Source organism: Pelmatolapia mariae, linkage group LG10_11 (genome assembly GCF_036321145.2).
Source record: "Pelmatolapia mariae isolate MD_Pm_ZW linkage group LG10_11, Pm_UMD_F_2, whole genome shotgun sequence".
Taxonomy (NCBI): domain Eukaryota; kingdom Metazoa; phylum Chordata; class Actinopteri; order Cichliformes; family Cichlidae; genus Pelmatolapia; species Pelmatolapia mariae.
In genome coordinates this window covers 55030772-55043079 of record NC_086236.1, presented here as the reverse complement: position 1 = coordinate 55043079, position 12308 = coordinate 55030772, and the positions used below count along the sequence as shown (strand labels likewise).

The 12308-nt window shown below is 42.1% G+C and overlaps 1 protein-coding gene across 5 annotated transcripts in view; it reads left to right on the top strand.

Annotated features, from left to right (window-relative positions):
- creb5b (cAMP responsive element binding protein 5b) overlaps positions 1-12308 on the top strand; it is a 41513-nt gene that overhangs the window by 15761 nt on the left and 13444 nt on the right. For all 5 annotated transcript variants that reach the window (XM_063488112.1, XM_063488111.1, XM_063488110.1 and 2 more), the window contains exons 6-7: positions 7968-8094; positions 9408-9518. In XM_063488112.1, the coding sequence (XP_063344182.1) occupies positions 7968-8094; positions 9408-9518 (238 nt within the window). The remainder of the gene's footprint in view (positions 1-7967; positions 8095-9407; positions 9519-12308) is intronic.

The following is a 12308-nucleotide window of genomic DNA, read 5'->3' as shown; positions in this document are numbered from 1 at the left end:
TGTTAATTCATGAGAATTGTAGGCTTCAATATGTTTTGATTTACTGTGCTTTTGTGAACAAGGTCATCATGTAAAACTAGAAGCACAGTTAGGTTCCCGCTATGTAAATCTTTGTGTTTAATTTTAACCATAATAACCTAAGAGACTATTAAAAAACGGTTATCCTTGTCAAGACTGGTAAAGGTTGTGTATCTGATCATTGCAGGTCTATAAATCTTTTAGTATCAACACACTTTATGGGGCTCTGTGGTAAATATGTCTCTAAATGAGACAAAATCACCAAACAAAATCAGTTTAATCTCACTTCCATCTGCTTCTTCATTTTGTTCCTCTGCTCTGCTGAGTGCACAGCATGAGCATCCAATGAATTAGGATAACAAGTCATTTTCATTGCTCCACAATGTTTACTAAAGAGCTTTGAGGCTTGGAATCAATTAGGATTGGCTTTCCTCAAGTCCATTTACTTTAGGATTGAGCTGGGCCTGCAGCTGTGAAACCTGAGGACCTCTCTCGCTCTCGCTTTTTCTCTCCTTCCCTCAGCTCTGAGTCCTTAAAGGAGGTCTTGGGGGAGCTGCACTGACACAAACCAGTGTTAAAACCAGGCATAAGAAACAGCCAGCAGATCTTAATGTCACGGCTATCATTATCATACAAAGTGAAGCGGTGTCCAACTGTTCTGAATGCTCTCTGCTTTTCAGTTACAAACATCTGGTGCTGAGTTATGTCAGAGTTAAATGCGTTGGACATTACTAGTCAACCATGTGAGATACAACATTCTGTGAAAACCTCAGCCTTTTCACTTGTAAGTGGAGCTCGCTGGGTGGATGGGTGTGGGCACAAGGCATTAAAAAATGACATTCTTCTATTTTGGCTCCACAAAGGAATTCAGCCCGATTGTTTCCATTACATAGCACAATCAACCTGAATGCATCTGGGCTACGTGAATACAGTACAGATGTGCCAGATTTCATCATCAGTTGCCGATAATTTGATAGTTAAGTACTGCTTTCAACTATTATTTTTTTGTTAAATGTACAGTACAGATGTCTAAACCTACTAAAGTGTTAAAGACTATTTGAACTTATAAGATGCAACCCTCAAAACCACTAACTGCTGATGTCAGGCAGTGTTGGTTTTTCACCATTTAACCAAAAGGTTTTTCAATTTATCTTCAATAACGAAAATAGAACTTTGTCTCATTTTGTTTTTGTACAAATGTGACAATAACCACATTAACTTTAAAGCAGCTCTTTCTATGCGGAGAGTCTATTTGCTTTTCTAGATTGTGGATTTATCTTTAAACCTATACATCTATCATTTGCGGTGTCCCACCCTGGGCGTACTGTGTGCAACTTGTAAGTTTGGCTGTCACATTGTGCACAGGTTTGAAGGAAGTCAATTTGTGGTTGTGTTTCCCATGCTGCTTTAAATGCACAATATTTTTCACACCTTCAGCACCCTTCTACTTGTGGTCCTTGTTTTTGCCTTTAAGGGAAGTAGCAGAAATAGATGTTGGTCTTCATGCCTTCTTAACAGCAAGGTTTCATGCAAAGTGTAGAGTGATATTAACTTCCTGTGTTTTTGCAAAGAGATTTGCTAGTGTGCTGATTGATCATGAAGGACCACTGGGTAGAAGATTTGCTTTTAATAGATTGAATTGTTGCAATTCGATCTATTAAATTCTATGAGTGTCTGTGACAAAGTACATTTGCATTTCTATTTGATTGCAAACGCTTGCGATCATCCTATTAATCCACGATCATTGTCAGATATTATAGCTAGTGATCACTTATTGAGAACAGATGTTCACCTCTAAACACAATGTGTACATGCTCTTTTACATACAGTGTAATCTGATACTCACTACTACTACTACATCGAGTTGTTTAAAATAGCACCGCTGTCCTACTATACTGAATTAATATTGATACAGCGGGGTCGATAGGTGGTTCATGATACACACTGCACATCGTATAGATTGCATAATAACTCTTTCCATGCCTGTAATAACCAAAAGGTGCTGCCTTCTAAGTGCACTGCACTGGTGCATGAGCATAGAGAGAAAGGATGTTATGGGCTGTTTATAGATAAAGTTTGACCTCATGAACTTTACAATTTAAACAAGATGTCTTTTATTATTGTTTATGATTAGATTGCATTCACAAAGTTGTGATAAGGAGGGAAGTCCGTCCTGAGTGTACGAGTGTGTGACCTCTACAGAAAGCTTAAGTTGCCCCCGTGCTCGAACTTGACAAATGTTAGTTCTCTATCCAAATAGAAAGGAAGGAGGTAGACAGAAGAGAAAACTGGTAAGCAACAGTACAGACGAATAAAGCTCAAACTATGTAATCAATTAAAAAAAATAGTGAAAAGACAAAAAGAAAGAGAGAGAAAGCAGGATGTACATCTGACCTGAATTAAGATGAGCTCATTGTGTACTGCACTGGGTTTAATAGTGCGTTTTTAGAGGAACGCCCAGACTCTGTTCCCTCTCATTCCAGCGGGTCTGTGTCATCCCTGCCCTGGGGCCACCACACATGCAGGCTCCTGCACAAGCAACTCACACACAGGGATGTGCCTCAGAGCTCTGGGGAGCACAGGGATCACAATGTAGGGAAGTGTGGAAAAGAGGGATCAGAGGTGGACAGAGTAGAGGAAGAATGGGATCAGAGGTGGATGGAGGAGCGGAAGAAGGTATTAGGAGGTATAGATGGCCGAGAGGAAATGACAGATCATGGGGGTAAAGGAGAGAGAGAGTGAAGAGTGGCATCAGATGGTGAGGACATGCATTTTGCTGGATGGTGGCTAAACAGGTAGAGGAGAAGATGTGTGTACAGAATGAGAGGAAAAGATAGAAGCATGAAGAACATGGCATCAGAACAACGTGGGTGTGGGAAAAATGTATGGAGATTCTGAAAGAGAAGGGAAGATGGAAAGCTGAATGAGAGATGAGACTGACAGAAGACAGGAATGAGGTGGCAGGGTGACAGGAGCCTAAGTTGGCTTTACAACAAAGGCATAAACATGTTAATAAATAGTGAAGTTTTAGTAGATGAAAAGGGAAAAAGATGAAGTATCTCTGAAAGTGAAAGGGGCTGTTTATGCCAAATGTTACAGCACCAGTCAGGTGCTGCTGACAGATCCCAGGGTAGCTTGTAACAAGATGACACATTAGCTGCTGAAGAGTTTTTCCGATTCACCGCCGATGTGAATGCACTGACATGCTTTCGTTTAAAATGAAAGCCAACCCATCTTTGCTTTCCTCAGTCAAGAGCATCTGATGATTCAAAACAGTATCATATTTGGTGAATAAATACCGCAACACTTACACTAATTTGCTCCAGAGTGTCATTCCCCACCATTCCTAAACTGTGCTTTGGCATGCCTTAACTCAGCTTGAGGCACCCTAATGTGAGGACACCCCAGCCCAGATCCATTCCAGTGAAGCACCCTCCCAGCATCCATCCCTTCTCTAGAGCGCTAATAAAAGTCAGCCTGTGTCGTAACCCATTATAGCTGATTTATTTGATCAGATTCGTATTATTTCCTCAGTCCAAACCCCATGGCACTCTCCTCCCACCAGTGATTAAAGGCAGTAAATCAGGGGCAGGTCCTGTGTAGTGTTTACTCAGAGAGCCAGGCAGCTGCAAGCTGTTTGAGGCCCTTGTTTCTCCCGGTATTTACCTCCGTTCCCATGGTGACTGCACCACCATCTCCCAAACGTCTGGAACTTGGCCCTGGGCTGTTTTGGTTACGTTCAAAAGTTTTTAGCTGCTGTGTCTACCCAGAGCTTGCAGTGACTTCACCCAGCGAGGAGTGAGTGCAGTGATGCTGGACTGTTGAGGAGGGAAAGAGAGGGAAAAGTGAGAGGAGGATGGGAGGGAGGGACAAAATCTGGGGGTAGGCAGGCACAGGGTGGGGGGAGGGCGAAAAACCAAGAGCATTACATCATTGCTGGAGCCGAGTCAGAAAGGGAAGGATATGAGTCAGTGGACTCTCTCTCTCCCTCTCTCTGTTGGATGGCAGCCAACCCCCTTGTGTATAAGTCCCCAGTACTTGAGTTGGAGTTAGGACTGTTGGGATTGGGACAGTAAAGCACAGTGTGTCTACAAAATTTGTAGATTACACACAGTAGATCAGGGGACTTGGGTTTAGGCGTGGACACCATGAGGGGTCCGTGGTGGAAAAAAAATATCATAATGATGTGGACAATTAGAAATAAGAGAGCACAAGAAAAAGTAAAAAAGGCATAAAGAGGGATGAAAGTCTACTAATGATGTCATGGTGGAGTGAAGATGGGTGGGTTTGGGCGGCGGCGGCGGTTCTTGGGCGGGGATTGTGGAGGAGAGCTGGGCTGAGAGCGAAGCACTCAGTAATGTGAGAGCGCAGGGTCAGAACTGCAGAGTGTCTACCTGCTCTCCCCTGGGGCCCACAGCCCAGGCTATTATCAGTCCCCTCAGTGGAGCCGAGCCTGTCATTATTCACTCACACACACACACACACAGACACACGCATATGTTCACACACAGCTTAATGAACAGTCACACACTCGCATATGCACTTATTCACATATAAACACTTTGAGCAGGAGGATGTAAATACACAAAGCAGGAGGGAGCATGAAATAAAGAAAGTTTCTTATTTAACTCTTTATACTGTATGTGATTAGTGCCTTACTGACAGTGTACGATAGTGCTATATTAAAATGCATTATTTTGTAGAGTATAGTATTTATCAGAGTGAAAAAAAAGAATAAATGGTTTAGTCTGTAAAATGCACAGGAAAAGGAAAGAGTGACATAATACTACATATTAAGAGTTCATCAGAAGCAGGAAATCTTTCATTTTAAGTTGCTGGAAAAAGCTAGAAAAACAAGTTCAGAACTGTTGCTGAGGCGCTTTCTGTCAGTCAACCGATCAATTAACATTTTGGTGGTTCCGACACTGTAATGCATAACAAAAGTAGCCATCGTGTTCACTTCAACAAGTAAGTTATATTTGTTTCTTCTAGATTCTTGGATTCACCGTTAGTGGCTTTTTGCCGGCTGTCTGAAATGTCTTTATTTATCAGCAGAGTCAGCACAAAGCTCGGGTTAATCCCTTGAGGAAGTGCTGTCAGATGTTAGTGTTGTTTTTTTCTTCCCAGTGGACAAGCAGGTTGTGTTTTGGTGAGTGTGGTCGTGATGGACAGAGCGTTCGTCTAACAGACAGGTGCAGAAGTTACGGTCTTCAAAAGGAGCCTTTATTCTCTGTGTCACAGAGCCTGTGTGTGTGTGTGTTTTAATGTTGTTGTTTATTATGTGGCTGCCAGGATTAAGGATGAAGTATGACTGAAATAGGGCTAATTGATAAAAAATAAACGTATAAAGCTTATTCTTCTTACAAAATACTGTTTGTTTAAATTAGTAGAATAGCACACATGATCCATGTGGGAAACGAAAGCAAATACTGTGACAGTTTTAGAACAAAAATACTTTAAATGAGCCAGTTTTGTTTAGCTAATTGACACATCATAATGAGATACAGACGTGCTTCAAGTTAACATTCGTTTTTACTTCAGTGTGTTGCAAAAATCTGTTGAGAAAACTTCACTCTGCGTCTGAATGAAAAATCGAGTCATCGCGTAGTTATGAAAAAATGATGTAGTCTTCATCTACATAATCAACAGCATGTACCAGCATGTGACTGTTCATCCTTCTGAATGCTGGCAGAGTCTAAACACTGAGGGAAACTGTTGATGCAGCTACACTGCATACCTCATTGTACTTTCATGAGTTTTCCCATGTGGAAATGTTTGAATTCGCTGTGTTGCTCAGATGTCATACGCGCTGTTAAATGAGTGTGATTGTGATAAATTGGGATGTTATACTAGCATGACACATCGTCAGGATGGTAATAGTCCTGTGTGTGTGTGCAGCAATCTAAAATGTCTGGAGCATAAATGCACATATTTAGGTCTGGAAAAATACAGGTATTTATTCAGGTGGTGGAACGTTTGCCCTGTTACCCCCCCTCCATTAGACCATCACTCCTTCACCACTCACTATTACCGTAATCCAGGCTGTGATGTGGTGAATTGATTATGTTAACCTGTTGAACACAGCTAACCTAAATGCTTCTTGTTTGCTTGGAGGAAATGGAGCTTAAATAGCTGGTGAGTGGCAGTGCTGATTGTGGCGATACAGATAACTGGAGATTTATTGATTCTTCTGATGCAAGTTGTTGAAGAATCGTGCGGTGAATGCTGCTTTTAGATGTAAGGACTGAATAATTGCTGCATTCATGCGGGTGTAGCAGCACCTTGCAGCTGGGAATTGTTGTTCTTAGAAGCAGGGATTTGGTGACAGTTGTATAAATGATGTCACCGAGCGCAGATGTATTGGTCTGGGTATTTGTATGGCCAAGGCCTTGAGCCAGTGACTGAGACAGGACTGCTGTCAATAGTTTAAGCTTAGCCTGGGCCTCTGTACATGTGATTTATTGATGTGGCCGTGAGTGTGGATAAGCCCGTTTGTCCGCCCGCTCTTGTGGTCACTGAAAGAGATTTTCCCCACAGGGCTTCCATTGCTTTAGCAGTTTCTAAATATGATTCTCATCATGCTCATCTCATGTGGTTGTTATGACAAATATTAGTCATTTATCATCACCAAAATCATTATTCATCCATTGTTTTTGGATATACTTTACAAAAGTAAAGTATATCCAAAAACTCATGAGATGATTGAAGTGCAGCATGCGCACAGGCTCACTAATGTTTTTTTTGGGGGGGTGGGGGGGTTCTGTTCTGCGATTGTGGCTGTAGAAAGAAGAGCGAACTAAAGAAGAACAAGCTTGCGGAAAGCATTTTCTCTGAAATAACACACACGTAAAATGTTAAATTTACTTTAAGGTGTATGAATAGATTTCCTTAGCCATCCCACTTTGTAGAATTACGATAATACAATAGGTTTTTTTTTAGCACACGCGCTTTCGGCTCAGGGCTTGGGGCAGCAGCCAACTTGCATGTTTGGAAAGTGATTACACTTTTAACCAGAAATACGAAAAATGAAAGCAATTCATTTCATTCAGAGACTCTGAATCTTTTGATATAAGCACCAACATTTCTCTCAGTATCTATGACAAAATCAGCCCCTTTAGTCTAAAGGAGACACTTGATGAAGTTTTTTCTTTATTATTGTCAACGGAGCCACAGACCCTTAGTTTTTATAAGCACATCAGTGAGCCACACAGCTGCATCAGGTGACAGCAAAATACCTAATCCTCTAAACTGCGATTGACAGAAGTCCCCTATATTTTTTATACTATTATTATATTATGAAGTAATGTAATATATAATGTAATATATAGTAATATCTGTGCACTGTTTTTGATGTTCCTGTCTTCAGAGTGAATGAGCTTCAAATCAGAGGGCTAGAACTGAGTATAAAAGTTAGACATGATCACCAACCATATCAGTGGGTAATCAGATTCCCTTTAGCAACTGTAGTTTTTAAACATACAGTTTTTAAACTCGCAAAGGTGACTTAAGCTAAGCTTGTCGTGCATGTTTTCACTTGCCTTCTTTCATGCCTTTGTATATTATAGTAATAATTTATTTCAGCACTTAATTTGTAGGAAATATAAAAACAGTGAGTCATTTATACCACACTATAATGTATAATACAATTATTCATACACTGAAAGTACAGAAAGATAAAATTAACTGAGAATTAAACTTTTTTGAGTGTGTAAAAAAAAAAGAAATTAGTAAATGTCCATTAATATACTAAAAATGGATGTTACACTACATTATCACTTCTTTCTTTATTATATGCTTATACATTAATTGTGTGCTTATTAGGACACGTCAAAAACTAGCGCTACATTTGATGCTGGATTTGGTGCTGGTGTATGAAACAGCAAAGAATAATATTCTTAGATTGTGTGTAGCAGGACAAACCCTTAAGCTCCTTGTCTGTGTCCTTTTAGGCCCGTCCCCGGCTCGCTGTCCTCACTACTGCACCTACGAAACAGACAGAGGCAGCCTCTGCCAGCCTCCATGCCTGGAACTCTGCCAGACCCGACCATGCCCGGCTCCTCTGCCGTGTTGATGCCTGTGAGTACCACAACAGATTACAGAGCATATTCACTTACAGCGGCACTCACACATGCAGAAGTAGACTCATTTACTCCTGTGATGACAGTGCACTGTACATTCTGACTGAACATAAGCTGTGTTGGTGTTGCTGTGCAGTTTAGAATACTTCATGTCACCATTAAAGTTGCTTACCAAGACATCAAGAAAGACACTTCCTGCAGAAATGAGTGGTTTGTCCTGTGAGTTCAAAATGTGAATTTTCACTACAATTAAGCCAACTAAATTTAGAACAATCACATTGTGTAACAGGAAATGATAACAACATAGTGAAAGGCCCTCGTATCAGGATTGCAGTGATACAACGTATGTTCCATTTGTAACATAAGACGGCTCATTTTTATGGTGTGGAAAAATCCTTCCCATGTTTATTAAATTAAGGGCTAAGCGATTTTTGGGAAGATTGACGGTTCAGGAAAGGGGTGCACGTTTGGGTGATATTTTTACACAAAACACACTTACTGCAATTAAGATTGTGTGTCAGGTTCTAGACCCAAATCTCTATGGACCAGGGAAAGGGGAGGGCAAGGAAAGGGTCCAGGCAGGGGTGGGGGTGAGAGGGCCCATGCCTCATGGAGATCACCACAAACTTCACCAAAACTTCAGCAGCTAAGAGGCCGCAACACCTTACATGCACACATGCATGTAGATGTTCAAGCAAACATATCTTCTTTCCTGCTTGCACCACACGGTGAGCACCGCTCACCTTTCACCACGTCATGTGAATTCTTCACATTCAGGTCTCAGCTATGACACATAACGACCAGACTAGAATCAATCAGAGACAGGTAGTGAGTGCATACGCACAAAGACAGGTGGTTATAAATTTGTAGAGCTAACTAACCTATGTCCTTATTGAAACATCCTGCAACTAGACGACTTTGATGTTAGTCTGACAGATACTCACCAAACTGCTGTTAGAAACTCTCTCTCACACACACACCCCAGTTGCCCAGCTTCCTGTGTTAAGTCCCTGCATGCTGGCTTCCTGTTTTGGGTCAGCTCCAGTTATCATCACACAGAGCTGTGCACAGGGCAGCCTGTCATGTGAAATCAGGCTCTCATGCGTTCTCATCTCATGCTCCACAACCTCAAAGGATAGGTCTCACACTTAAAATGCTTAAAGTTTTTTGGTGCGTACCTGTGAGAAAGCAGTGATTGCATCTCTGAAAAATCACCACTCTTAGCATAAATAGTACAGCATGATTGATATGTGTTTAAATAAAGCCCTGTTTACACTTGTATAATTGTTATGGTATTGTTGTAATCTTCAGATGGAGAGACAAATGTCCATGGGGTCCAATATGATGGGCATGCAAAACCCCGCCCACAGCAGCTCCTGCTCCTCCACTCACATTCCCTCCATGCACTCAGAGGCCAAACTGGTGAGTATATGCAAGCATTCACATGCATACATACACTTTTATGCCTGCACACACACACACACACACACACACACACACACACACACAAGCTGAAAGTGTTGCAACCTTCTTTTCCACTGGGCTCTGCCAGCAAGGCTGCACTCTTAGGCCTGTGTGGATTTCATCATTTGGTGTGTAATCAAAGCTGTGTCTGAACCTGCCAGTGCAGCACCGGAGACTCTGGCTGGAATAAAGGGCCCTTTATGTGGTTGTGGCTCGGCTGCCCACCAACTGCCTGATGTATATCTTAATGTACAGAACATGTTCTGTAGGTCCTGCAACTTGTTAGCACTAGTTTAACACAGCAGGGAAAAAATCAAATGACCTCATCCTTTCACAAAGCATTTAGTTGTAGAAGTTGGAATAAGATGTAGGCACAGGTTTTGAGAGTTAAAGAAGGATAAAGAAAGACTGACAGAAGAAAAAGCTCAAAAAGAAAAGATTCTTTGCACTGTTCTTGATTTTGAATGCCAGTACTGCTGCAACACGTGTGCTGGTTTATGACAGCGCACCTCTGATTAATGAAAAATAGCTAAAAAGTTACATTTAAGGTGATATGAATTGATTAATGCTGTAGCAACGTGACCAACTGCCAACCTTTGTTTTAAAAATAAATAACTGGAGTGTCATGACATGGATATCGAGAAAGAGTTGGCTGCTCTTTGTGTTTGGAAAGGTTCATAGATAGCTGGGTTTGCTGGAGAGAAACATCCTGGAGAGGCAAAGACACACACAGAGAGAGAGGGAGAGAGAGAGGGGTAGCAGGGGTCATTAGAAGAGTTATTGGTCTGATAGAGGAGAGCGGGAGCAGTCCCAGGGCATTTAATTCTCCCTCTTCCTCCCGTTCTCTCAAGATTGATCGCCTTTGTAGTCTTTTGAATCTCTTCAACTGTTCCTATGGTAACACACTAGGGTAACACAATATTAGTGTATTAGGCTTATCTCTCCCCTGGCCATCATCCAGACACGTCTTACTCTTTTTTTTTTCCTCCTATCTGTGTAATTGAATTGTAAATGCTCTGTTAGGCCTCCCATAAACATATGCAGTCACTAAATGGCTGCAGGCCCCCTAACCATGCAACTTTCTGGTTAGTTGGCCATTCGGGCACGAGGCACAGCAACCCAATGTGTATCAATTGAGATTCTGCTCCCTGATGTCTGAACTTAACTGATGGAATTTTGTGATTGTGGACAGAAAGTGAGAGACTAATTGTGTTATCCGGGTGCGATCTCCAGCGTGGGTTTCATAAGCATAGACGGGGTCTCTAATGTCTCCAATATCCTCGCCCGGGCCTGGTCGATAAATACGGCCTCGCTATCGGATAACTGGGCCATGATCAGGCCCATGTGTCCCCTGCGACGATCTCAATCCGGCTCTAATCGCATTACCCCGACCATGTTGACTTTCCGCCAATGGGAAATCTTCGCACTGTAACCCCACACCTCGGAGGAACGGATCTGGATGCACTCTTTGTGCTCAACGTTTACATTGTGAGAGCAGAAGAGGGGATTGAGTGGGACTTTGATAGACATGAAGGAAACAGACAGACAGGCAGAATAGGCAAGAGAATTAAAAGGCGAGAAGCAATATTGATATACTGCAAGATCAAACAATGAATAAGAGGGAGAAAATAGAAGACTTCTTAGTGAAAAGTAGAACCAGTTTCCTTTGTCTTTTCATGTTTGTGCATACATGTATGGCCATATGGGTGAGCTTGCTGTTGTTTGATATTTTGTGGTAACTGGAGGCATCGGTAGCAGGATTATCCCTCCCCTGTCAGAGAAAGCATGCCCTGAGCCTGGGCTAATGAAGGCTAATTGATTTTGTGGTGGGCCAGAGCAGTAGGGAGGCCTGTCTCTGGTGTAAATAGTTAATGAGCCAAAGGACTGCTGTGGCCCCTTGGGGACTCATATCTTGCTCTAAGCTCTCTGTTTGTGCTCTCTGGGCTAAAGACTGTATCTGCATCAGTGCCCATCTTTGTTCTTCTGATTTTCTCCTTAAGTGCCATCATTTAAGTGGTATAGCAAAGCTTGATGGTGGAATAATTGATATGTTTTTTTTTCTTGATGCTTTTAGTTTGTTGCCTGGGAGGGTTGCTTGGATTGGAATGTTTTATTAGTTTTAGCTCGAGTGTTTTTTTTCCCCTTCTTGTTGTGAGGGACTGGGTGCTCTTGGTGCCGGGTGTGGTTGAATTCTGCTCTGTTGTGGTCTGGGGAATTGAATAGTGAGTGTTGTGTGCTGGAGGTTGTGGGATAGTTGACCCTCGCAGCGTGGAGGAAACGCAGTACAGAGGAGGCCAAGTTCCACAGCATGCCGGCCAAAGCATTACATCACCACTCTTTACAAGCGCGCACACACACACATATATGCACGGCGCGTGGACCAGCACTGTGTCATCTTGCTTGTACAAATAGCTGCAAAATCATGCACACACGTGCACCCACACATGCATGTACAGGCAGCCAAAACTACTTGAAAAACGACTGACAGATGAGATGCACACACAGAATACATGCATGCCTATAAAGGAAAACTGTAAAACACTTCTGAATACTTGCACTGTTTTCTACTCCCCACACCCACACCCATACCCACACCCCCAACCCTCACACACCACAGACCCCCTATGCTTAAATTTTGATATCTTTGTTCATGCAATGAAAGGTAATTGCTATCATTTTTCATCTGTAACAAGAAAAACCCAAACAAGCCCTTATCAAATTTCCCCTAAAAACAAACTCGGGTCTATG